The sequence below is a fragment of the Gallinula chloropus genome (assembly GCF_964237585.1).
Source record: "Gallinula chloropus genome assembly, chromosome: Z".
NCBI lineage: Eukaryota > Metazoa > Chordata > Aves > Gruiformes > Rallidae > Gallinula > Gallinula chloropus.
The window spans coordinates 1,102,248-1,129,668 of NC_140089.1; the positions used below are offsets into that span (position 1 = coordinate 1,102,248).

Here is a 27,421-nt window from a genome sequence, read left to right on the forward strand (position 1 = left end):
AACCAGTTTTTGTTTTATCTTTGCAAAATTTGAGGAAAAAGGTACAAGTTCAGGCTGGGATGATTTAGAGCTCCTTTGAAATATGACTTTGGGTCCATGTGCTATAAATGGATAAGAACGCTGGTGTATTTTAATCCTTTCTGTCCTCCAGCAAGACACAAGAATAACTCCATCCCTGCCCAAACTGGATCTCCATGTTATTCCTGTGTGGCAAAAAGGGATTACAGGCAAGGGAGTTGTCATCACAGTCCTGGATGATGGCCTGGAGTGGAATCACACTGACATCTACGCCAACTACGTAAGTTTGGGCATTAGAATGCTATGGAGTAAATGAATCAGTTGTAAATTTGATATGCAGACACTCATCTCCAGGTCGCTCTCTGTTCTGCAAGTCAGCTCCTACAGCACAGAGACTGAAGTATTTGCCTTGGGCATAATTTGGAACCTGGTCTGTGTCACAGGAAGCTGAGCGTTACTTAGCAATGATGGCAGGGTCTGGTTGGGTTGGGTTTTGGTTTTTTTTTTTGCTTAGTTCTGGGGCATGTCTGTATACAGTAGTTTAATGCTGAATTATTAAAGCTCCTTAAAAAATTTATGGAATTGTTAATGTCCATCAAATGCTACCAGCTTGATTTCTGTCATCACGAAGCACACCAAATAAATAAATAGCCCCAGAATCCATTTTGCTGTGCATTTTAAAGTTAATTTTCTAGCTGTCTGAATTAATTCTGGGTTTCTGTTTGTTTTGGGTTTTTTTTTTTTAAATGCAGGATCCCAAGGCAAGTTATGATTTCAACGACAACGATCACGATCCCTTTCCTAGATATGACCCAACAAATGAAAACAAGTGAGTAGCCTCCCGGTTACCAAAGAGAACAAAAGAGCAGATTATTCACGTGTGTGTTAGGACTCTGGATGTGTGTCCCCCCCCCCCCGGGGCAGTTATATAATGAAAGGAAACATTTGCATAACAATATCACAGAGGGGTTGAGGTGGGAAGGGAGCCCTGACCAGGCCAGGGCAACCAGGGAGAGCTGGAGGCGGGTTGCCCAGGACCGCATCTGACTATCCCCAGGGATGGAGACTCCACAGCCTCCCTGGGCAGGCTCTGCCACTGCTTGGTCTGTCATGCAGTGAAAAAGGGGAAACTCCTGAGTTTAAGTTCACACAAGGATGTGCAGGATTTGGCATGTGCACTGGAAACTAAGGACACTGAATTCCCAGGTGAAGAGCTTCATAGCTGTAGTCTCCCCATCATGTCTGGGATTTCTCCCTGTCTCTCTGTGTGCAAGGCACTGATATGTTTCCATAACCTGAGGGGAGCAATCTGTTCGTGCCACTGTGTGTGCTTTTAGAGTGGCACCTCCCTAAGCAGATTTTGACCTCAGTTCTCTGCTTTGCCCTGGGACAGTTAGATGTGTCTGTTGTGGTTTCACCCCATCCAAGAGCTGAGCACAGCGCAGCTGCTTGTTCTTTGATGGGGGGAGTGGGGGAAAGAGGGGGAGAAGAAAACCCAAGGAACCAAAACGCCTTGGGTTGGGATAAGGAGAGTTTACTGGGATAGCAGAGAGCTTGAGATAATAACAAGAACAGGACTTTATAGCAAAATACAGGAGACTGGTGAGACACAGTGCAGTGCCTCACCAAACCGTGCAGCTCAGAGCCATCCCGAAAACAAACCATCCCCAAACCTGTATGTCCCAGAACTGCCTGCTCCTCCCCCCACCAGCCCCCCTTTATGCTGAGCATCATGTAATTGGCATGGAATATCCCCCTTTGGCCAGTTCAGGTCACCTGTCCTGGCTGTGTCCCCTCCCTTCTCATTAGCAGGGAAATAGGAACAACTGAAAAGTCCTTGATTGCTTGGCAACAACTAGAAACATCCCCGTGTCATCAGCACTGCTCCCACCCTGACTCTCAAACACAGTGTTCCATCCCCTGCTAGGAAGAAATTAACTCTGTCCTGGCCAGAGTGTCCTGTGAAGGGCTCTGGAGGAGACAGTCTGAGAGAAAGCTGCTAAGAAACCCATCCCTTCAAGCCAGCTTTTGTAGCTGAGGCCACTGTTCTCCACTTCTGGCAGTGCCTCCTGAACCCACAGAGTCCCTTCTCGTTGTGCAGTCACACTCTGACCCCTCATGTGGGTTATGACAGTCAGACCCCAGAGGAGGCTACACTCGCTCTCATGACACTCTTCCTGCCTCTTCTGAGGCAAGAAGAAAGCTCATTCAGGTCAGATTTGGCCTAAACATCCTCAAAAGAACAGCCCAGGAAGTTTTGAAAGGCCTGAGCACAGGACAGCCAGTTGCTTCACTTAGTGCCCTTGTGGGTCGTGCAAGGAGGGAGGAATTTCTCTGATGCTCTCTCTAGGGCTACCTCTTGATACTCTGTGGAACATCTTGGTGAATCTGTCACACCTAGGCATATCCACGGTGGTTCAGGAAGGGATTTTGTCCATCAGAAAGGGAAGATTGTGGGTGTTTTTAAGGGCTGGTACACAGAAGATGTACATTTCTTAAACTGATTAGGGTGCTGCTAATCAGTAAAAGGATGGTAAGGATCCCTGTTGCCTGTCAGACCATATACAGTAGCATCCACAACGTAAATCAGTCTATGGGGAAAAATGCCAATCAATCAAAGGATAAATGTCCCATCAATAAGGCATCTGAAAAATGACATTTCTGCTCTGTTACAGCGTTATTTAAGAGCAAGCAGCCATTATCCTCTTGTTCCGATGACATTATCTCTTAAATCTACCTGTATTGCCTCCAATCTTTATTAATAAGTAAATGGAATTCAGCCCAGAAGCATTCAGGCACTTCATTGAATAACAGTCTGCAGGTTGTTAAGTAATATACCTCTTTTACAACCGCGCTCACATGGAGGCTTTCTGTGCTGTGGGATAAGAACCACCTCCTTGGGAAACAGTTGGCTACAAGAAAAACTTGGCAATGGTGAGGATACTTCAAAGACTGCCTGCTGCCTGCAACCCCAACAAATGCAGTCGTTAAAGGAGTCTCTAAATGTGTGATTCAGAGACCTGTATCGTGCTTCTGTCTGAAGAAGTTTTATCGGCATCTTACCCCCAGAATTTGACACTACTTTTGCACTGTGCTAAAACACTGCATCAAGAGGAGTGTGGGCAGCAGGTGACAGGAGGGGATCCTCCCCCTCTGCTCTGCCCTGCTCAGGGCCCACCTGGAGTGTTGTGTCCAGTGCTGGGCTCCCTGGGATCAACCAGCCAGGGATCTCCTGGAGAGAGTCCAGAGGAGGCTGCGAAGGGGATGAAGGGCCTGGAGCATCTCCCCTGGGAGGAAAGGCTGAGGGAGCTGGGGCTGTTCAGCCTGCAGAGGAGAAGCCTGAGAGGGGATCTGATCAATGGGGATCAAGAGCTGAAGGGTGGGACCCAGGGGCCATGGGCAGCCTCTGCTCAGTGTCTGTGGGGACAGGACAAGGGGCGATGGGCTCAAGTTGGAGCACAGGGAGTTCCCCTCAATGTGGGGAAGAACTTCTTGGCGGTGAGGGTGAGGGAGCCCTGGGACAGGCTGCCCAGGGGGTGTGGAGTCTCCTTCTCTGGAGAGATTCCAGCCCCACAGACCCCCCCCACATCAGGGAGGTCACTGATGAGTCTTTGTGCACAGTAAGGAAAGGTGCTATGAGGTGTTTTTTTATCCTTACCTGTTTCTTCAGGCACGGGACACGGTGTGCAGGAGAGATTGCCATGCAAGCCAACAACAGGAAATGTGGAGTTGGAGTGGCCTACAATTCCAAAGTTGGAGGTAAGGAAATTAACTTAATGAGGTGTCTAATATGAAAGGAAACCAGGCGGGTGCTCTGAAGTGCTGAGTGTTGTTCAGCTACCATCAGTCTGGCATAAGAACAACTGGTCCTTCTCAGAAAACACTGATCTTGCTGTGTTAGGCTACACAGTCCTGTCTGGCCATAGTGCAGAGCGTTATGTCTGTCTGACAGCATTTCTTGGATGTCAGCATACTTTCTGGGACGTGCTTATCAGTTGAAGGTGGGTAGAATATATAACAACAGCAGCAACACTGCAGGTGGTGATTGTGTTGATGATGATGGTGGTGGTGGTGGTGATAAGAATAGCAGCAACCTGTATTTTACCCAGAGATAGGACTGTATTTTTTAAGGAATGATGGGCTCACTTCTTATAATGGGTTATCCTGGAGGGTGGTGGCATGGGGGACGAGAAGGGCTGGGCAGAGTGGAAGTAAGAATGCACAGATTTATACCCACCCATGCCTGCAGCCTATGCTTTCCATCCACACAATTACATCTGAAAGGTCACGTCAGTCAGGATGCTCACAGGGCTGTGGCTGACGTTTCAGCAGCTTACTTCTGTGCTATCATCCTAAGTTAATTTTGAAAATAAGTAGAGTCTTGCTTGCCTGTCAATCAATATTGCCATCTTTTATTCAAGCCCTGACTGCAAGCTTTAATCCATTAGAGGTTTATAAAATGGTGACGATCGAAGTATCAGTTGCAAATGGTTATTTAGCTGAAAGGAAGATGCTTCTTCAATCCTGGTTTTTCCATTACTCCCTTTTTTCCTTCTAAACAAAGGGACAATGAGTGGCAATTGACACCCATTCCCCACCCTTTGGGTCTTGTGTTTGCGAGCTCCCATTTAACCCCGCCGAGCTGTCACAGGTGTCAGCTCCGCAGCCTGCCTCTGCCACGGTGCATTATGCTGTCACGCTCTGTTTAAACAAAATATCTCACTCAGAAGACGGAGACGCCGAATTTTCCAAGCAGGGCAGAGCGGGTGGAGCTGCAGAGATGCCTCAGCTCCCGCTGTGACCGTGTTTTAAGGCGCCTGCATCGACAGGGAAGATGCTTACCCAGTTGTTTGCATACGCTGTGTGTTCGTTTGCAAACACCGACTGCAGATCTGCACAGGGTGGTTCGTCTAGAAAAGGGAAAATAACAGGTGGAAAAAGCATCCCAACAATCCAAGTTGCCCAGAAAGCTGCTGACACCTGGGAGGGGAGAAGAAAGAATGGAAGAGCTGAAGGAAAGTGGAAGCTGTTACGTATGACCAGCCTGATGAAGATAAAACTTAGGGATCCCTATCCCTGTAACCTTAGGGATCTCTATCCCTAAGATGTGAGGGAAAAGTTCTTCCCAGGCAGAGTTGTTAGGGCCTGGCACAGGCTGCCCAGGGAGGGGCTGAGTCCCCACCCCTGTGTGTGTTTAACAGAGGGGAGATGAGGTGCTCAGGGATCTGGTTTAGCACAGGACAGGGATGGTTGGACTCCATGGGCTTAAAGGGCTCTTCCAACCTGGTGATGCTGGGATTCCATAGAATCACAAAATCATAGACTGGACTGGGTTGGAAAAGACCCCAAGGGTCCCAGAGCTCCAACACCCTGCCACAGGCAGGGACACCAACCTCCAGGCCTGGAGCTACACAGGGTTGCCCAGGGCCCCAGCCAACCTGGCCTTGAACACCCCCAGGGACGGGGCACCCACCCCCTCTCTGGGCAGCCCCTTCCAGCCCCTCACCACTCTCTCTGCACAGAACTTCCCCCCAGTCTCTCCTCTCCCCCTTCCCTCCTCCAGCTTCACTCCAGCCCCCTTGTCCTGCCAGTCTCTGCCCTTTAACAAGCCCATTCCCCTCCTGTTCCTGGGGTCCCTTCAGGGACGGGGAGGCTGCAGTGAGGTCCCCCCACAGCCTTCTCTTCTCCAGGCTGACCCAGCCCAGCTCCCTCAGCCTCTCTCCCTAGGGGAGCTGCTCCAGCCCTCTGAGCATCTCCATGGCTCCTCTGACCCCTCTCCACCAGCCCCACATCTCTCTTGTACTGGGCCCCATCCCTGGAAGGTATGTTCACAGAGCAGTGGGTGACAGGAGAAGCCTGCAAAAGGTTCAGATACATCTGGAGTGGCTGAACATCGGAATGATCTCTTGGATGTTCTGGGCTGTGCAGGATTCCTTTCTTCACAGCTGTTTTTTTCTCCTTTTTTGTTGCTAAATCCATGAAATGATGCATTACACGCTTCAGTTTGACATTAGTTCAGGATGGCTTCTTTATGTGGCTGTTTGCTTGTAGCAGTTGCTATACTGGATAGTTCCAGTGGTCCACAGCCGATGCCTCCTCCCTGACAGCCAGAGATAACAGCTGTAGGGAAGGAAACTCCTGGCACGTGGAATACCTTGTTCTCCGAGCTTTGCTGGCTTAGCTGTGCCTTGAGGGGTAAAACAAAAGGTTCCATTCCTTTTTTTTTTTCCCCTGTTTGCCACAAATATACTGACTTTGGTAATGCATGGTGTCCTCAGGACTCCCACCGGCGCCTAGCCGCGGTCTGGAACCATGCTTAGTCTCTTTGGTGCTCAGTGGCTGTGAGCCCCATGGGCTCTTCTGTGTGGAGAGAGGGAAGAAGCAGCTTGTTAACGCCAGCTGCTGGAGTGACACCTCTCAGTGTCCTTTATTGTTCACCTCATGTTCTGCACAGCAATGAGGGATGCACCTGTATCCATCACCTGTGGCGTGAAGCAGGGTGAGTGCATATTGACAGGTACCTGCCTGTAGCACTGAGCTGGGATATTTCCCTGGTGCTGCCATGGAAATCAAATGATGAAGAAGCTCCATTTTGCAGAGGACTGGGCTGAGAGTTCCCGCACAGCGATGTGATGCTAAAAATAACCCTCTGCTGGGCAGAGACATGGATGTGTCTGAAACTGCCTTGGGCTTTGCCCTTTGATTCTGTGGGACTGGCGGTGGGGACGGGCACGTGCAAGAATAGGAAGGAGTTTCTGCCAGGGGACCTAATTGGAGTCTGCTTAGGGAAATGCCACTGCAGTCATCACATCCCTGAGTTGACTTAAACGTGCAGGATTTTTGGAGATGGCAAAAAAAAAAACAAACCCCAAGACAGTGGGTTTTTTTAATTATTTTTCTTTCCCCTTGAACCGTTTTCACCAGCCAGTCGCCGGTGATGTCTTGTTTCCTTCCCCACTGTATCATTTACCCGCAGAGTTGGCTTTGTCTTCTCCTGTGGGAAATGTCTGCCCACCACCCTCTGCATTCCCAGCATCTCATTATGTGTTGCAAGCTCACACCCGGAGCCTGCAGCCGCTGCCACGCAGGCAGGTCTTTGCTCACAGCGCGCCGCTGCGCAACAACCTCACCATTCCCAGGGAGCTGAAAAACAGGGATGGGAAACGTGACAGATACAAGCCTGTCCCGGTGTTCTTGATACCTGAGGCACAGGATATGTACCCTGATCCTGTTCCCAACTTTGTCAGTGGCAGTGGAGTGGGGCGGATTAACGCCTTTGTCTGTTTTCTCCGCTAATTAATATGAAATAATAAAGCCTGGCTGTATGTCGGAGGCATTGCCAGTCCTAGAGCCCAGCCACTTGGGAAAAGAACTCCGCTGGCAGTCAGGTTTCTTTTCCCTGCTTAACAGTGTAAAAAAAAGAACAAGGCACTGAGCTGTGAGGGCAAGGTTGGGGTGGGGTTATTTTTTCCCCCCTTTTCTTATTCTTTATTTTTTTTTTTTTTGCTTTTTAATACAACCACCACGTTTTGCTTTGGGGAAAAAAAAAACCACCAAAAACCCAGCAACCCACCCCGTTTTGTGGAAGATGCTAGAAAACGAGCACTCGTAATTCACCAACTGCCAGCAACGGCGCAGCTGCTGTGGTAGGAACTTGCCAAGTTCAAGACAACCCAGACGTTTTTATTGCTTGAGAGCACAGGCTGGATCCCGGCTGCGGTGGCTCTCAGGCTGCTGCTGTTGCTGGGAGAGCCACGCCGCTGCGGGAAGTGTGCCAGGCTTGTGCTGCTCCTCTCCTCCTCTGGCACTGGACAGGGGTAGCCATCCTGCTGCAGAGCCCAGGATGCACAGGGTAGGAGATCCAGTGCAGATGAGGCACCGCTGGATTTTAAGTGCCACCGAGATCAGGCTGGCTCTGAAGAACATGGGATCGTGCCGTTGCTGAATGAAACATTAATGTCTGGGTACCTCTAGCCTCTCTGGATTGATCATGGTATTAAAAAGCCAGCAGAATTTTTCTGTGGTGGAGGTGGAAGAGCTGGTGAAATAGCGTCACAGAGACAGCAAGCCCTCAGTGACTGCCAGCACAAAGCGATTCAGAACACAGAGATCTACGTCTTTGAACCAAAAACTCTTGGAACTCTTCTAAAGATAAGAGCAGCGTTGGTAAGAGCTGTGTAATTTTAGCAGCTTGAGAAGTCTGCTGCAGATTTAAATGAGAGGAAGAAGGAGTTGATAGAGGCGACAGCTCGGTGCAGTAAGGAAAAGCAAGCACAGGGAGCAAAACACCAGCAGAAGGAGGGACAGAAGTAAATAACAGGCAAACAGGATGTTGTGAGGGGGGTTCTGTTAATGGTTGTAAGGAGCTTGGGGTTCTGAAAATAAAGATGAATGTACCATTTCCCACCAACACGTGCTGACCTGGGTGTTGCTTACATGGGCAGCAGTAGGCTGTGGCTGCAGTAGAATCATCATAGAATCCCAGCCTGGTCTGGGCTGGGAGGGACCCCAAGGGTCCCAGAGCTCCAACCCCCTGCCACAGGCAGGGACACCAACCTCCAGGCCTGGAGCTACACAAGGCTGCCCAGGGCCCCAGCCAACCTGGCCTTGAACACCCCCAGGGACGGGGCACCCACCCCCTCTCTGGGCAGCCCCTTCCAGCCCCTCACCACTCTCTCTGCAAAGAACTTCCCCCCAGTCTCTCCTCTCCCCCTTCCCTCCTCCAGCTTCACTCCAGCCCCTTGTCCTGCCAGTCTCTGCCCTTTAACAAGCCCATTCCCCTCCTGTTCCTGGGGTCCCTTCAGGGACGGGGAGGCTGCAGTGAGGTCCCCCCACAGCCTTCTCTTCTCCAGACTGTCATTATATATTAGTTTTGCTGGAAATATAACAAATGGTTAACACAGGCAAAGAGGAGGGAACAGGGAGTAAATCCAGTCTGTTTGTGGTTTCTTTTCCCCTCTGTCCAGGTATACGGATGCTGGATGGCATAGTCACTGATGCTATTGAGGCCAGCTCCATTGGATTCAACCCCGAACACGTGGACATTTACAGCGCAAGCTGGGGCCCTAATGACGATGGCAAAACTGTGGAGGGGCCTGGGAGGCTGGCACAGAAGGCTTTTGAGTATGGGATAAAGCAGGTATGATCCCTGAGAGGAAGATGCGGTGCTGGGAGGGGGCAGAGAGCGGAATTTTAAAGCAGTTGGTACCAGGGAAGAAAGGGAAGCGCTTGGTGCTGGCTTTGCTCAAAGATGTTTGAAAAGGAGGAGGTAGATTATCATGGTGCAGCTCAGAGAAAGTACCAGACAGAACAGGACTTGTAAAAACCCACCATCAGAGGTATCGAAGGTGGTTTTAAGCAGCCATCCCCCACAGATAAGCTTTCCTTCTTTTCCCATCCTTACTTTTGCTGCTTTTGTCTCGCCCTACCCCCACCCTTCTCTGCTGCTTGTTTTGTGCTGAGCAGTAATTGGATTTCTGTGCTGAAAGCCTATAAAACTTCATACAGAATTTCCTGCTCTGTGGATATTTTTCTGTGTGAAGTAGCGATGCGTTTTAGCACCCCCTGGATGGGCTTGTATTCTGTTAACTGCTTTAGTTTATAAATCAGTGTGTGTCGTGAGCCAATCGATGGTGAAAATGCATGATGAAGAGTATTGGGAACACAGATGGAATGAAATCCAGCTGGAGGCCGGTCACGAGTGGCATCCCCCAGGGCTCAGTCCTGGGTCCAGTTCTGTTCATAAAATCATATCATAGAATCCCAGCCTGGTCTGGGTTGGAAGGGACCCCAAGGGTCCCAGAGCTCCAACCCCCTGCCACAGGCAGGGACACCAACCTCCAGGCCTGGAGCTACACAAGGCTGCCCAGGGCCCCAGCCAACCTGGCCTTGAACACCCCCAGGGATGGGGCACCCACCCCCTCTCTGGGCAGCCCCTTCCAGCCCCTCACCACTCTTTGTGTAAAAAACTTCCCCCTAACATCTAATCGAAACCTTCCCTCCTTTAGCTTTAGTCCATTCCCCCTTGTCCTGCCATTATCTGCTCTTTTAAAAAGTCCAATCCCCTCCTGCCTATCAGCTCCCTTCAGGGACGGGGAGGCTGCAGTGAGGTCCCCCCACAGCCTTCTCTTCTCCAGGCTGACCCAGCCCAGCTCCCTCAGCCTCTCTGTGTAGGGGAGCTGCTCCAGCCCTCTGAGCATCTCCGTGGCTCCTCTGACCCCTCTCCACCAGCCCCACATCTCTCTTGTCCTGGGGCCCCAGCTCTGGACACAGGACTCCAGCTGGGGAGGGCAGAGCAGAGAGGGACAATCCCCTCTCTGTCCCTGCTGCCACCCCTCTGCTGATGAAGCCCAGGATCCCATTGGCCCTACGAGCTGCAAGAGCCACTGTTGGCTCATGTCAAGCTTCTCATCCACCACAATCCCCAAGTCCTTCTCAACATCTTTATCACTGACCTGGATGAAGGGATGGGATGTTCCCTCAGTGGTTTTGCAGATGCCACTGAGCTGGGAGGAAGCGTTGATCTGCCTGAGGGTGGGGAGGCTCTTCAGAGGGACCTGAACAGCCTGGGCCCATGGGCTGAGAGCCAGGGGATGAGGTTTAACAAGGCCAAGGGCAGAGTCCTGCCCATGGGACAGAACAACCCCAGGCAGCACTACAGGCTGTAGTGCCCACAGAGAGGTGGGCGATGGTCTCTTCAGCCAGGGGACAGAGATGGGACAAGGGGCAATGACATGAAGCTGTGCCAGGGCAGGGTTAGATTGGATAGTAGAAAAAAATTTTTACTGAAAGAGTTGTCAGGGCTGGCACAGGCTGCCCAGGGAGGGGCTGAGTCACCTTCCCTGGATGTGTTCAAGAAAAGGGTAGATGCGGTACTTAGGGATCTGGTTTAGCTCAGGATGGGAATGGTTGGACTTGCTGAAATACAGAGATGTTTTCCAACCTCGTGATTCTGTGATTCTGTTTTTGCAGTTCCTGTTTTGGGTCTGTTTGGAAGATAAGCAGGGTGCAAAGGGAGAGCTGATGGGGTTGTATTGATAAACTGATCTCGCCGCTGAGGTAGAGAGATAGCTGAAGATGGACAGGTACTAATATGGTGAGGAAGACTGAATCAGAGCCAGGAGAGAAGAGAAATGGAGGAAGGCTTGAAGGAGAGAGGCTTGAAGCAAAGAGAAAGGGGGTTTTGGAAGAAAGGCTGTTAACATTAGCAGACAGAAGGAGAGCAGAGGAAGGAAGAGGCTGGCAGGTGACAAATGTGCTCTGAGGGCTGAACAGAGACCTAGAGGAGTGGGCTGGCTGGTGAGATCTAAGTCCATAGACAGGCAGCAAGAGGAGAGGGAGAACTAAAGGCAGTAATTAGGGAACCAGTGTTGAGTGGTCTTACTCTGGAAAAGCAGGTCATTTGTTGAAGAATGTGTCTTTATTTACAGCTTTTTTAAATTTACCCACTACTTTGTGTGGCTCCCCTTGGCAAGGGTCTGTATGGTCCCCATTCTGCTTGAAGTCAGCCAGAGATGGGGCTGCCAGCAGCTCTCATCCCTGATGCCTTCATTGCTGGGCTGGCAAAGCACTTTATCCTACGCTTAGCCCTGAGCACCTGGGAGGCGTAAGTGGCATCCTGAGTGAAATCAAAGCAAGTGCTTACGTGTACCAGTGCTTCTCTGGACTGCAGCCTTTATTCTCAAAGGATGATACTCTCTCATCTTCTGTAATTGACGTGGCTTGTCCTTCTCATTTTGGCAGCTGTATCACAGAGAGCGCTCCTTACATTTCCTTACTTTTCATGTTTTAAGTGCTGCAAATGTCTCTGCACTTGCATGAATAGCTTCAAGCCTCCTCCGAGTGGGATGATAAAAGTCTGTATTTCCACTTCTCTTTCCAGCAAACAGACATATACTAGGGCTGGACAGGGTGAGATGTGCTTCTCAGTGGTAGCTGTGAGGGTTTACATGCTGTCAGGATCACTTGTTAGCTGCTGCTCCCTCATTACACGCTGCAGAGCAGGGCAGGGAATGAACCTGGAGACCGGTGGTGCTGTCCCCAGGCTTTTATAAGAGAAGGGAGGGTTTTCAGCCAAAGGGGCTTTCAGCAGGCAGGTGGTAGCGGTGAGAGGCTTCCTTACAAAAAATGAGCTGCTGGAGAGAAGTCATGTCGTGTACATCACTCACACTGCTTACCTTTACTCTGTGGTTATGGGAAAGGTGAAGTAAGCCCTGGTAAACTTGCAATTTCTTTAAAAAAAGAGAAAAGAATAATTAAAAAAAGATTAAAAATTTTACAAATTAAAAAATAAGATATATTGTAAACATTTTACACAACATTTTAAATTTTTATTTTAAAAATACAATTTAAAAATACTTTAATTTTTTAAAAATTAAATTATATATTTACATACTTTTAAAAAAATTAAATAAAAAATGTAAAAGAAAGAAAAGAAAAATAAAATAAAGAAAATTAAAAAAAGGGGAGAGGGATTTTTCCCAGAAATGTTCAGGAGTGAAGCATCAGCATGTGAGAAAACTGACCTTTAGAGCACAGTTTCTAACTTAAGAACCTATCCTGAGGAAAATTTCTGTGCCTGGAACACCAAACCTAGACCAGTCAGACTCAGGAGTACTGCTGGGTGTGGAGTAGGGAACTCAGGCAGCTCATTTCTCCTGCCTCCATGTTGTGTGGTTCTTATGGAAAATGTTCTTTTTCTACCTGGAAATATTTGGTATTAGAGGGTTTTGGTGGGGAGAGAAATCATCAGGAACACGTTGAGAGCCGTCAGTCCCTTTGGTAACCACCTACTCGCATTTCTCCAGGGCCGCAATGGGAAAGGCTCCATTTTTGTGTGGGCCTCTGGGAACGGAGGCCGCCAGGGCGACAACTGCGACTGCGACGGGTACACGGACAGCATCTACACCATCTCCATCAGCAGCGCTTCCCAGCAAGGCCTCTCTCCCTGGTATGCGGAGAAGTGCTCCTCCACCCTGGCCACGGCGTACAGCAGCGGGGATTACACCGACCAGAGAATTGTAGGTCGCTTTTACCAGGTTCAGAACAAACGCAGAGATGTGTTGTGTAGGCAGGGAGCAAACCAGAGCTCCTGACCCCTCAGTTTCATGTGCCTGCTTTGCGTTACCTGCTCTGTGCTTCTGCCTTGAAACACCACAGAATCACAGAATCCCAAGGCTGGAAAAGCCCTTTAAGCTCCTGGAGTCCAACCGTCCCTGTCCTGTGCTAAACCAGATCCCTGAGCACCTCATCTCCCCTCTGTTAAACACCCCCAGGGCTGGGGACTCAGCCCCTCCCTGGGCAGCCTGGGCCAGGCCCTGACAGCTCTGCCAGGGAAGAACTTTTCCCTCCCAGCTGAGCTGACCCTGCCCTGGGGCAGCTTGAGCCCATTGCCCCTTGTCCCATCTCCTGGCCCCTGGCTGCAGAGACCATCGCCCACCTCTCTGCACCCTCCTGGCAGGGCAGGGGAGGTGGGGAGAAGGTCTCCCCTCAGCCTCCTCTTCTCCAGGCTCAACACCCCCAGCTCCCTCAGCCGCTCCTCAGAGGATTTGCCCTCTAGCCCCTTCCCCAGCCTGGTTGCCCTTCTCTGCACTCGCTCCAGGCCCTCCATGTCCTTCTGGCAGTGAGGGGCCCAGCACTGGGCCCAGCACTCCAGCTGCGGCCTCCCCAGTGCCCAGCCCAGGGGCACAATCCCCTCCCCAGACCTGCTGGCCACGCTGGGCCTGGCACAAGCCAGGCTGCCCTTGGCCTTCCTGGCCCCCCGGGCACACTGCTGGCTCGTGGTCAGTCACAGTCACCCAACACTCCCAGGGCCTTCTCTGCCTGACAGCTCTTGGATTTGTAATCCAAAAAGGGACTGGATTCCCAGGACATCTTACTTCCTGGAGCCAGGTGAAATCTTGGTTTCTATATGTGTAAATCCACCCGCTGTTTGCGTACGACACAGGTCTCTGCATGGAGCTGGATGCAGACCCATTCCTTAGAAAGGACAGACGAAGGGAGACATGGAGTAAAAGGAGAAAGAATCTGTGAAGTCGATGTACCCTATGAGTCAGTACTTCTGATATAACTTGCTATTAGCTTTTCTGAGACTGCCAGCCCCCGGGTTCCCACTTACGACAGCGACAATAGTGAGCTTCCAAACCTGTGAAAGGTACTCAGCAAGCAGGCAGCGCAGCAGCCTCTGTGCCTTCATTAAATGTGCAAGAAATAACTTGTACTGCAGAAAATTGCTGTGATAAAATAATGTAGCAGCACTTGTAATTTCTGTTCAGCCGCGGTGGATGCTAATTTTACAATAGCCTACATGGATGGGGATTAAAAGGATGTCAATCCAAGTTAGCCTGGAGATCCATCCCTCCTGAGTGGCTTCTCCTCTTAGCCGAGATGTAGATACACGGGCAGATGAGTTTGGTATTTAATTTCCAAATAAAGCACGTGTTTCATTGCAAATTATAGTTCTTCTGCTGAAGAGGGAGCAGAACACCAATACTAATCCTATGAGTAATTTTCTAGCAAGCAGTAATTTTAAATGTTCTAGGCCCAACACAATGATCTGTTTTTATGATTCACCAGTAAGCCTGAAACACTTATTGTGAAACCTTAGAATAAAATAAGATATTCAGTGTGGGAGTATTTTGTTCCAACACAAAGCGTTTTGATACAAAAATTATAGCTGAAGTGAGAAGAGTGGATTGAAATCTGAACGGATTTAGACACCCATCCCTGCTCCTGCTGGTGAGGAGTGCATTAATACGCACCGCGCCGGGGAGGCGGGGTTGGGTGTGTGTGGCTGTGACTGTATTTACAACTGTTTCTTCACACAACCCCCATGTTTTGGGTCTTTCAGACGAGCGCTGACCTCCACAACGAGTGCACGGAGACGCACACCGGCACCTCGGCCTCCGCTCCGCTGGCAGCGGGGATTTTCGCTCTGGCGCTGGAAGCCAAGTAAGATGTCACTGGGTCACCTGAGCATCTCCTCTCTCTCTCAGCCACCCCAGCATCTCCCCCAAAATGTTCTCCGTTGGAGAGCAGCACCACCTCGTACTGCAGCTCCATGTTCTGTCAGTCAGGCTCGCTCAGCCTGGTGACAAAAATCAAGCAGCTGCCTGGCAAAGCAGAACCGACGCCAAGTAAATCATGATGACTGAGGAGTTCTAGTCTGTTCTGTGCAACAATTGTTTGCCAAGTTCTGGTCAATTGCACTTAAAAGCAGGGAGGCCTGTGTCAGGACAAGGTAATTTGGAGGCAGGAGGTTACAGGGGTTTAAGTTAAGTCTTCGGTCAATTTACTAAACCTTTTTCCGCCCATAAGGAGTCATAAAGTGGGAGGTACAGCATCATAGCAGTCAGGGAGCAGGCAGGTTCAGGTCTTGTAGGGCTGGTGGTTAGAAGATAAGTCTTGGAGCCAGGGAGAGTGAACAGGATGGGGCAGGACAATGGCTTTCTCACAGAAAACACTTTGGTCACTGGGGCGTAGGCTTAGTACTTGAATGGTGTAGGTTCAGCTCTGTTTTCTGCTGCATACTCCTTTGATGGCTGAAGCCAGGATACCTACAGCCATATTTTAAAGGGCAGAGTTAATCACAGATAGACATCATAGAACCATAGAATCATGAACTGGTCTGGGTTGGGAGGGACCCCAAGGGTCACAGAGCTCCAACCCCCTGCCACAGGCAGGGACACCAACCTCCAGGCCTGGAGCTACACAAGGCTGCCCAGGGCCTCAGCCAACCTGGCCTTGAACACCCCCAGGGACGGGGCACCCACCCCCTCTCTGGGCAGCCCATTCCAGGCCCTCACCACTCTCTCTGCAAAGAACTTCCCCCCAGTCTCTCCTCTCCCCCTTCCCTCCTCCAGCTTCACTCCAGCCCCCTTGTCCTGCCAGTCTCTGCCCTTTAACAAGCCCATTCCCCTCCTGTTCCTGGGGTCCCTTCAGGGACGGGGAGGCTGCAGTGAGGTCCCCCCACAGCCTTCTCTTCTCCAGGCTGACCCAGCCCAGCTCCCTCAGCCTCTCTGCGTAGAGGAGCTGCTCCAGCCCTCTAATCATCCTTGTGGCTCCTCTGACCCCTCTCCAGCAGCCCCACATCTCTCTTGTCCTGGGGCCCCAGCTCTGGACACAGGACTCCAGCTGGGGAGGGCAGAGCAGAGAGGGACAATCCCCTCCCTGTCCCTGCTGCCACCCCTCTGCTGATGGAGCCCAGGATCCCATCGCCCTTCCCAGCTGCAAGAGCCACTGCTGGCCCATGAGATGTACAATATAGAATCACAATATAGATATACAAGATAGAATTCATAAATACCCTGTGAATTTTCAAAGTCCAGGTCCCATAAAGACCAGTAGGGAATACCAGTTTTTCTAGTTAACTTTAAATTCACAAACAGCTTTGAAGAGCTGGACCCTAATCTGGCTAGACACCTGCTCATCATTTACACAGAAAGCTGGTGGAAGAAGTGTTGTGAGGATAAGCATGTGACAAGCTCTGTATTTTAAAATAATGGGATGCCATACACGTTCAGAGCATGTTCTGCTGGAGGCTAATAATTGAGAGAAAAAATGGCAGGTGGCCCTGAAACAATTAACCAGGAACATTTTCTCAACAGCCCAAATCTAACGTGGAGGGATATGCAGCACTTGGTAGTGTGGACCTCGGAGTATGATCCCCTGGCTGGAAACCCAGGCTGGAAGAAGAATGGAGCAGGACTGATGGTCAACAGCAGATTCGGATTTGGACTGCTCAATGCCAACGCCTTGGTGGATTTAGCTGATCCCAAGAGGTGGAAAGGTGTACCAGAAAAGAGAGAGTGCATTGTCAGAGACAAAAGCTTTGAGCCAAGGTAAGAGTTTGCATTAGCAGCAGCTTGAGTCTGTCTTAGTAAAGCCTGGAGGGTGGCATTCTGCACAGACTGCTCCCAACCTGACTCTGAGGTTTCTTTTGGTTCATTTGGCTTTGCCATGCTCTGTTCCTCAGGGGCAGGCAGCGGCTGCCTTGCTTGCTGCTTTCAGTGCAAGGCTGCCAGGAGCCACTAGCATAAAGCCTTAGAATGATGTCTGGTTGTGCAGCCAGTGTATGGATGGATGATCCTGTGAGGCTGAACCCGATCAGGTAAGATAGGACTGTTCAGACTGCTATCAGAAGGAGAATAAAAAGATAACAAAGTCTCCCAGGGATTTAAAATATACCTATATATATCTATCTTATCAATTCTCCTCCTGTGACAGCACAGTACATGTAGAAATCAAGGTGATACATGGAGCTTTGGTCACATCCCCAGCACGTCTCTTATGAATCACAGATGTCTGAGAGGCTCACTGGGAAGGCTTAGCTCACACATTCACCAGTGCTCCCAGTGTGGCCAGCCCAAACTGAGCTCAGCCTGTGGGGAAGTTACAAGCAGTCTCTGAGCTGGTTAATCAGTAAGGATATAGGGACCGTTGTTTTGTCTCCACTTGTTTACTTAGGGCTCTGTTGTCTAGAAAAAACCACAGCTATTTCAGAGATTGAAATTATACTGTGTGAGTGCATGGAAAAGCTGCCCCTGGAAACATCCCACAGTGTTGCAGAGTGTCACTGCCTGGTAACCTTATTATTGATGCTATTTCACTATCAATTTACTTTTATGGGCTCTCTCCTTTCCGGGGTGCTGATGTAATACGTGCTGTTTGTGTGTTTTCACTGCAGCCCTCTGGGTTACACTCTGAAAGCAAAGATCCCATGGCTCTTGAGTTGAGAACTGTTTGTCTGGAGATGCAGACACCCTCTTCTCACCAGGAGCAGTGGGAGTCATGCAGGGAAAGCCATGCAGGGAGGCTCCCCCTTGATGTTTGCTGCTTTCCCCCCCTTGAGATGGCATTGACTACAAAGGGTCAAGTCAACCATGTGCCTGCTGCAGTATCTTAACTCCATCTTAACAGCTCTTCTGGATGCTGGGATGAGTGGGATGCAGTGTGGTGTAGCTACCTGCAAAGACTCCTTCCTTGCAGTCTCTGTGGGACAACAGAGCGCTGACAGGCTTGCTTGCCTCCAGGATGCTTGGGTCTGCCTCATGCAGTGCCTCTCACTTGTTCCATTTCAGGGTTTAGCTGTGCTTCCAGAGCTTCATGTGGCCTTTGCCAGCGCATTTGATAAATAATGAAAGTAAAATTTCTCTTTACTTCTCCCTCTCTTCCCATCCTGGAATGGGTGTTAAATGTCTCGTTCACACTTGGTCCCGAATCAACAGTCCCTGTGAGTAACCAAAGGACTGTGGTTTTCCCAGGTTGTTGAGAGCAAATGAGGAAGTCATCATTGAAATTCCCACAAAAGCCTGTGAGGGTCAAGAAAACTCCATCTCCTCTCTGGAGCACGTGCAGCTGGAGGCAACGATCGAGTACTCCCGCAGAGGCGATCTTCACGTCACTCTGGTTTCTCCATCAGGTACAGGAGGCAGAGCCCCTTCGTGTTTGAGTTGCTGTGGTGTGTAACGTTCTATTTCATTAAAAAACACCGCCACATTCTTCTTAAAAAGAGCTAAATATGCCATCAGACAAAAGCTAGTCACCTCCAGCAGCGGAGTGTGGGGACAGAGCATCCTGGGAACTGGAGAACGGGTTCTCTGAACCCCCTTCCCAGCCTTCATGTGTTCCAGGTTGTTTTTTTTGAGGACAGGTTTGGCAATCACACTTCAGAAAATGAAGGCACCATTGCCAATAGGTTCTTGTTCTGTCAACAGGACCTTTAAAAACTGAGAGTTCCTGGCAGGCAACAAATCACCGTTGAAGAGTGCTCATCAGGCTGACTGTGATTTCGTAAGCTAATGGAAATGACCCCTCAATTTCTGGGTTTCATGTCACCGTGTCCCCTCACTGGTGTATTTAAAACCACAGTGTCTCCATCAGGCACTTCAGGACAAAATGTGCTGGAGTATGGCAAGCTGTCTGACAGTGCCCTGAAATCACACTGTAAAGAGAGGGGAGAAACAGGAAAGGGAATGAGTATGAACAACTTTGTAGAGCAGGATCTGTTAGATCAACTGGTATAGTTAGAAGAAACAGACCAGCTTTCAGGTTTGAGAAGAGAAGGCTGCAGGGGCACCTCATTGCAGACTTCCAGTACCTGAAGGGAACATACCAGTGGGAGGGGAATCAACTTTTTAAAAGGGTAGACACTGGCAGGACAAGGGAGAATGGATTAAAGATAAAGGAGGGAAGGTTTATATTAGGTATTAGGGGGAAATTTTTTACAGAGAGAGTGGTGAGGGGCTGGAAGGGGCTGCCCAGAGAGGGGGTGGGTGCCCCGTCCCTGGGGGTGTCCAAGGCCAGGTTGGCTGGGGCCCTGGGCAACCTTGTGTAGCTCCAGGCCTGGAGGTTGGTGTCCCGGCCTGTGGCAGGGGGATGGAGCTCTGGGACCCCTGGGGTCCCTTCCAACCCAGACCAGGCTGGGATTCTGTGATTCTGTGAGTCTGCTGATCTGATTTTGGGTGGGTGTTGGTCCCTTCTCCCAATTAACCGAGGGGAAATGGGCTCAAGTTGCAGCAGGGGAGGTTTAGATTGGAGTATTGTGCCCAGTGCTGGGTTCCCTGGGATCAACCAGCCAGGGATCTCCTGGAGAGAGTCCAGAGGAGGCTGCGAAGGGGATGAAGGGCCTGGAGCATCTCCCCTGGGAGGAAAGGCTGAGGGAGCTGGGGCTGTTCAGCCTGGAGAGAAGCAGCCTGAGAGGGGATCTGATCAATGGGGATCAATAGCTGAAGGGTGGGACCCAGGGGCCATGGGCAGCCTCTGCTCAGTGTCTGTGGGGACAGGACAAGGGGCGATGGGCTCAAGTTGGAGCCCAGGGAGTTCCCCCCAATGTGGGGAAGAACTTCTTGGCGGTGAGGGTGAGGGAGCCCTGGGACAGGCTGCCCAGGGGGTGTGGAGTCTCCTTCTCTGGAGAGATTCCAGCCCTGACCTGTGCTAGGGACCCTGCTTTGGCAGGGGGTGGGACCCTATGGGCTCTGGGAGCCCCTTCCAACCCCCACAGCTCTGTGAGTCTGTGATTAGGAAAAACCGAGTCACTGGAAGAGCGGTGAGGCGTTGGACCAGGCTGCCCAGGGAGGTGTTGGAGTCACCATCCCTGGAAGGGTTCAGAAGACACGTGGCACTCCAGGACATGGCTTGGTTGATGTGGTAGTGTTGGACTTGATGATCTTAAGAGACCTTTTCCAGCCTTAAAGATTCTGTCATTCTGTGATTCTGATTTGCTGACATTAAAGGCTAATTTAGTAATTCACAGATAATGAGCCAGGAGAGCCCTGCTCATATTATTGCGGGGTCTCACTAGAGAGCAGGGTTAAGATACTGTACACTGGGTGTGCTTCAAACCCTGTCCTGCCTGAGATTCCCTCAGAGCCCATCCTGAACTCTTCCTTCTCTGATTTACCTCTTGTCCCACGGGAGCACCGCTGCTGTGAGGTGTTTGACCCTCAGCTCTTGGTGGCATTTTCAGATTTAAACCCTCAGATAACTTTTAGTTTGGGAGAAGATGTATGTCCTGTCTCTAGGTACATCATGCGGGTGGCAGCAACACTAGAGACACTTCACGACACCGTGAAGTGTAGGGAGCACGGCTTCAGCTCAGGGAAACACCCCTTTTTGCACAGCTGGGGACTCTATTATGTCCTTCATCTTCGTTTCTGTCTGCCTGGGTTTAGCTGGGGTAGCAGCACTCCAGCCCTGCTGCCCACCCCACAGCATCATCCTGTTGCCTTCGTAGTTAAACTGTTCTTTCCCCTGGTGCTTGCTGTTTTTCCATTTCCCTGCAAAACAGTGCTACCAAATGTATGTCATTCCTTTTCTGTGTCTATGGTGCTACCTTTAAATATATTTATAGCTTCTGATCAGGCTCCCTGGGGCTCCTCTGCTCCTTCTTATGTAAATACAGCTCCCCTGCTCTCTGTATGCAAACAAGCGCTGCGGATTTCCTGCTGTGCAGCAGAATCTCTTCAGCTGCAGAAATACCCTGTGAACTCCAGCATTTTCCTAATAATAATAACAAAGCCAATGCTTTTCACCCTGTTGGAGTTCCAGGCTGTAACAATTTACATCCACTCACTCTCACACACACACAGAGATGCAGTGATGAATTCAGGATAAGCCTTTGCATTCACCATGACTGCCGGAGCTGGATTCTGTTCCAGGCTCCCGTCTCAGAAGTTTTCTGAACTGTTCACCGGTGGAAAACACTCTTTGTGCCTGGCCTCTGCTGCTTCTTTTGCTTCTCTGTGCACATCCACTGCTGCTTTTTTCATGTGCTGGGGATTAAACATTAAGCAAGGTGTACCTTTGTACCTTCCCAGCGTGACCTAACGCGCTGGGGTTTATGCTCCTAAACGCCGCCGTGAAAATAATCACAGAGAGTGATTCACAGGGTGATTAGTGCTGGAAAGGACCTTAAAGAGCATCTAGCTCCGGATGGAGCCGGTGGTCAGAAATAGCATGTTTCCCCTTCCACCAGCCACTGCTAAATCTTGTTTCCCAGCCTGCCTCTGCTCCAGGCAGCGGTACAGGTACGAGTAGTCACTACTCTTGGTCTTGCTCCAACACAGGGACCAGCACCGTCCTGCTGGCTGAGAGAGAGAGAGACAAATCTCCCAACGGCTTTAAGAACTGGGACTTCATGTCTGTTCACACGTGGGGAGAGGATCCAGCAGGCACCTGGGTTTTGAGGATTACGGATGTGGTGAGTACGTCCGCGTGTCCGCTCGCCGCGCTGGGAAGCTGATGGCAGGTGGAGTGGTCCCTGAACCACTGCTGAGCGTGGTGAAGGCTGCTCCCTGGGCAAGATGCAAGAGTTCATTCACACTGAACAGCAACGTGGGTTCAGGAGGAGAGGAGAACAAGGGGGTTGGATTCTCTTTGTTTGGCTGACAACGTACCTGTCCAAACAACCAGCTTCATGCCCATGTTTTTCACACATTATTATCTGACAGAGAGGAATCACTCAATAGAATTTCCAGTAACTCATGGAGTGAAATATGTAATCAAATTAACATATGGTTAATTGCCAGTTAGGTTGTTCTGTGGAAAGCAACACAGGATGGATCTAGTCTTTTCTTGGTGCATCAGCATAATTCAATGGCAAGACAAGGGGGGATGGATTAAAGCTGAAAGAAGGTTTAAATTGGATATTAGGGGGAAGCTCTTTGCAGAGAGAGTGGTGAGGGGCTGGAAGGGGCTGCCCAGAGAGGGGGTGGGTGCCCCGTCCCTGGGGGTGTTCCAGGCCAGGTTGGCTGGGGCCCTGGGCAGCCTTGTGTAGCTCCAGGCCTGGAGGTTGGTGTCTCTGCCTGTGGCAGGGGGTTGGAGCTCTGGGACCCTTGGGGGTCAGGCCCTGCCAGGAGCCAAATGCTTCCTATCAGCCCCCAGCCACTATTGGCCCCAGGATCTGAACAGGAGGATGATGCCAAGTACTAGGCAGATGGACAAGGCAGTAGAAGTAAATAGTATTATCAACAGCATAGTGTTAGTACTGCAGGCTTGTAGATAACCCCATGGTTACAGATATCCTGCTCGTTGTAATTAACATGATGCATTTCTTGGAACGAGGGTAAGGGAAGCATTTTGCTGGCGATTATCTCACATGTTCCCTTTTCAAGTGAGAGGCTCCTGACACTGAGAATAGACCCAGCTTTCAGTCCCTGCATGGTAGCATGCTCTTCCCCCAGCTTGGAGGGCTTTGTGACTCCCAAAATAAGCTTTCATGGCAACGGCCCTAACTGAAGTGACAGGTTCTACTGTCATTTTAAATTGGGTATTAGGGGGAAGTTCTTTGCAGAGAGAGTGGTGAGTGGCTGGAAGGGGCTGCCCAGAGAGGGGATGGGTGCCCGTCCCTGGGGGTGTTCTGGTTGGAGCTCTGGGACCCTTGGGGTCCCTTCCAACCCAGACCAGCCTGGGATTCTGTGATTCTGTGATTGTACTGCAAGGTGGCTCACAATGTAGTTGACATGTAAGTTGTGCATGTTGCTTTGTTGTAGACTTATATTAGAAAAGATCAGCTTCAGGAGCTTTCTTCAGTCACTAAAGGACTGAGCAAAAATTCTAGAAGCAGCCAGGGTAGGAAGCAGTTTGGGTTTCTCTGGACTTGCCCCTTCCACCTCCTACTGTGGAAACATGGATGGCAAAGCTTTGTGGGCAGAGCCCTGGTGGGTCGTTTCCATGGGCTGTGTTTTAGATTGCTGTTGTAATCTGAAATATATTTTAAAATTAGATATTAATATATATTAATATATATACATTCATACATATATATACTGATAAGTGTTTTATATATAATATATATAAATATATATAAATGTATATATTATATGTTAAATGTATATATTTGTATATAAATATTGTCTATAAATATATGTTCTATCAATATATTTATATACAAATAATTATATTTTATATATTATATATTTAAATATATATTTGTGTATGTTAAAAGACATAAATGTATATATTAATAGATGTATAAATATATAAACATATATATGAATATATATTGTGTATTTCATATTATATATTAATATATATTTTTATATACATTTATATATAAAAAACACCTATCACCATATTGATAAACATCCTTTGGAACCACTCTGACAGCAGAGGTAACCAATTATGTTTCCCAAATTACAATCCCAGAAGTAACCTTGTGCAGAAGCTGCTGAGGGGTGGCTTAGTGACCGAAATTCTGCCTCAGTGATTTCTGACATGCTGCACTGGGACAAAAATCCCATTGATGCTTACACCATTGATTGACAGCTACATTGCATGAAAATGTGAATATCTGGAGTAGTTAAGCCCTTGTATTAAATCCCACTTTCTGAGGTAACCTCTCTAACACATCAGTCTTTCTGAGCTCACAAGTCACTCTCTAAATTTAGGTTCTAAAAGCCTTATGATTTGTTGCACTCGCTGCAGCTGCTTTACAGTCCAGTGTCCCATCCCCTCCTCTCACGCCCTGAGCACCCCTGCTAATGCCACACTTGCCTTTCAGTCCAGGAGGATACAGAACGAAGGCAGGATTGTGAACTGGAAGCTGATCTTGCACGGCACTGCTACCCCCCCTGCACACATGAAGCAGCCTCGTGTGTACACCTCCTACAACGCTGTGCAGAACGACAGGAGAGGGGTGGAGAAGATGACAGACTTCCTGGAGGTAACCTTGCTTTAATTTGTTTACTTTTTCCTTTTCCTTCCTTTTTGAATTGGTAAGAAAGAGATACAGAGATACTCCTTCCTCCTGAGAAGCCACCTGCTTGTTCTGCGTTCATTTCACCCAGCCACCTTTGACTTGTGTGCTGTAATTTTGTCTGTGTCAAGGACCAAGGCTTGGACTGGACTGTGTTCTCACCTGAGGGTTGTAGGGTGGTGAGTGGCTGTTGCTGCTAAAGCAGGGAATGCAAGAGCTTGGGTGGTACAAGGAGGCAGGAGGTCGCCTCTGACAGGCACACTGAATTTATGTTGTTCTAGTGAGAGCAAGCCTCACACCCAAAGGCAGGTTTCCCTGCTGGGCTGCTTCCAGGCAGTTTGGGATGAGGTTCCTAACAAATCAGAGACTCACAGAATCATAGGGGTTGGAAAGGACCTCAAGAGATCATTGGGTTCAACCCCCCTGCCAACGCAGAGGTGGCATGACCAAAGCCCAGACTCACTCCTCCAGAAGTTGTGGTGAGCTGGGTCTGTGGCTGCTTCCTCCTCTGTCACACGTCCTTTCCTTTCAGGTAGAGTGCTCTAAACACACTCTGGGCTGCTGAGGGTGACAGTGGGTTTCTGAGCACACAAGGTGGTGGTATCTCCACAATGTGTGATTATATCAGCTTCTTCACAGTGCTTTATCACTTCAGTTTGGCTTCCTGTTAAGTCATTAGGGTGCCTGTAAAGTCTAGGGGGATCAGCCTTCCTCATCCAGGTTGTGAAGAACGAGGTTGAGGCCAGATGTGGCTCTGGTCTTTAAATACAGTAGTTAAGTGGATGTTGTAGTAGTTAAGTGGACGTTGCAACCATGTGCAAGCAAATAAAATGAAGAAAGTAAAAGTGGATTCAGGAGGTACTGGAGCAGATGATCAGGCATAGTAAAACCAGATGAAGATGATGATGTGACTCTTTGGTTAGAATCCAGAGATCACCAGGTTGGAAAAGCCCCTTAAGCTCCTGGAGTCCACCTGTCCCTGTCCTGTGCTAAACCAGATCCCTGAGCATCTCATCTCCCCTCTGTTAAACACCCCCAGGGCTGGGGACTCAGCCCCTCCCTGGGCAGCCTGGGCCAGGCCCTGACAGCTCTGCCAGGGAAGAACTTTTCCCTCCCAGCTGAGCTGACCCTGCCCTGGGGCAGCTTGAGCCCATTGCCCCTTGTCCCATCTCCTGTCCCCTGGCTGCAGAGCCCATCGCCCACCTCTCTGCACCCTCCTGGCAGGGCAGGGGAGGTGGGGAGAAGGTCTCCCCTCAGCCTCCTCTTCTCCAGGCTCAGCACCCCCAGCTCCCTCAGCCGCTCCTCAGAGGATTTGCCCTCCAGCCCCTTCCCCAGCCTGGCTGCCCTTCTCTGCACTCGCTCCAGGCCCTCCATGTCCTTCTGGCAGTGAGGGGCCCAGCACTGGGCCCAGCACTCCAGCTGCGGCCTCCCCAGTGCCCAGCCCAGGGGCACAATCCCCTCCCCAGACCTGCTGGCCACACTATTTTTTGGAAAGGTGTTCTTAGTGAAGGTGAGGAAGCCACACAGTGACATTCCCCTGTGTCAGCATGGGAGGCATCATCAGCACTGCTGAAATGAGATCGTGCCTCCCACCGCCCTCCCTGGACAGCCTGACGTGAGTCTCCCCAGGTTTCTGAGATAGGTGTCCCAGCTCCTGGTAGCCAGACTGCACCCTCTTTCCCTCAGGTGCAGCATCCCCAGAGCAGGTTGTGCAGACACTCTGGTCCAGCCCTTTCCACAGGGGTGTGTGGCAGGGTCAGAGCTGCAGGTACCTCCTGCAGCCAAACAGCTGAGGAGCTGCTGTCTCCCGTAGCCCAACCAGAAACATCTCCTACGACTGGGAGGATTCCTGCTGTAACACAACCTGCTGCCTTCTGCCAATGCAGAGCCTGAATTTCTAACTTCCCATGTGTGTGGGGGGGTAGTATTTCTTACTTTAGTCCTTTCAGTAGTCTGCTTTGGTGTGTAATGGGCTGGTTCTAAGTGCTGCTGGGTGGCTTCTGAATGGGGAAAGAAAAATAGCATCTACCCACGCAGAGATGGGAACCCTGAATCAAAGCAAGCCTGAATCCCGTCAGCTTTTTCATTGACCCCTGACTTTTTGCCATGCTAATCTGTCTTCCAGGACCACACAGTGCAGGAGACTGTGAGTGAAAAACCCAAAGTCACCGAGCAGGCCAGCAGCAGTGATGGCAAAGCAGAAGATAAGACCCCCTCCGAGGCCATGCTGCACCTACTGCAGAGCGCTTTCAGCAGGCAGATGGCTCAGAAGCGGCTGCCCAAGAAGACCCAGGGTGAGAAGCCAAACATCCCCTACGAACACTTCTATCAAGCCCTGGAAAAGCTCAACAAGCCCTCCCAGCTAAGGGACTCAGAAGAAAGCCTGTACAGTGACTACGTTGATCTTTTTTACAACGCCAAACCATACAAGCATAGAGATGATAGACTGCTGCAAGCCTTGGTGGATATTATAAAGGAAGGGAACTAAACCACTGGGCAGGGCGCTGAGTTGGAAATATTCACTCTCCCAACCTCACCTGTAGCTTCTTTTCTTTTCCAGAAGTCCGTTGTAGGCTCTAGTCGTGTGATTGCTGCTTTGATTGCTTCATATTTAATACAAATACCAAGGAAGGGGGAAAAAATAAACGGGTGTGTGAGGATGAGGCAGTAAACTGATGCTCTTTAGTAATAGCTTTTTTTTTTCCCCCAAGCCTTTCTTTATTACCATCAGAGTAGATTTGCCCCCTCAGGCATGAAATTCAGTGCTTTATTCCCCTGAAAACCGTAAAGCTCTATTTTAAACAATTTTCACGTTACTTATTCTTCCGCCCTGCTCACTTAGCACCCAGAGGGATTCAAAACCAGAATGGCCAAGCAGTTTTGAACCGAACTGCCACAGCTGTGGGGGTATAGTCTCACCCCTGGGTTTGTAATGAATATTGCAGTCTTTTCTCCTTCCAGGTTCAGCCGTTGCAGCCAGCGCTGCTGTCGTCGCAGGTCTTTTGTTCCTTCTCCAGTGCTCCCTTACCCTTCTGTTTCCCCTTAAGGAGCAGCTGGGAGGCTGGAGCTGGGCTGCAGCATCAGTGAACACTGGTGAAGTTACTCACAGTTTAATTTAGACTGCAGACAGACTGACATTAACACAAGAGAGCCCCAAGTGAGGCATCCCAGACCATGGGGTGGCATGCTCACCACCTAACTTTGACTACC

At 50.0% G+C, this 27,421-nt stretch overlaps 1 protein-coding gene across 1 annotated transcript in view; it reads left to right on the forward strand.

The window, feature by feature from the left end:
* PCSK1 (proprotein convertase subtilisin/kexin type 1) overlaps positions 1 to 26,997 on the forward strand; it is a gene marked incomplete at its 5' end in the record, with an annotated part of 34,560 nt that extends 7,563 nt beyond the window's left edge. The window contains 11 exons of the mRNA XM_084277942.1: positions 152 to 298; positions 771 to 847; positions 3,689 to 3,777; positions 8,985 to 9,157; positions 12,825 to 13,037; positions 14,867 to 14,967; positions 16,623 to 16,856; positions 18,279 to 18,436; positions 21,582 to 21,715; positions 24,017 to 24,178; positions 26,337 to 26,997. Coding sequence (XP_084134068.1) covers positions 152 to 298; positions 771 to 847; positions 3,689 to 3,777; positions 8,985 to 9,157; positions 12,825 to 13,037; positions 14,867 to 14,967; positions 16,623 to 16,856; positions 18,279 to 18,436; positions 21,582 to 21,715; positions 24,017 to 24,178; positions 26,337 to 26,699 — 1,851 coding nt within the window. The 3' untranslated portion in view covers positions 26,700 to 26,997. The remainder of the gene's footprint in view (positions 1 to 151; positions 299 to 770; positions 848 to 3,688; positions 3,778 to 8,984; positions 9,158 to 12,824; positions 13,038 to 14,866; positions 14,968 to 16,622; positions 16,857 to 18,278; positions 18,437 to 21,581; positions 21,716 to 24,016; positions 24,179 to 26,336) is intronic.
* Between the last annotated feature and the right edge of the window lie 424 nt (positions 26,998 to 27,421).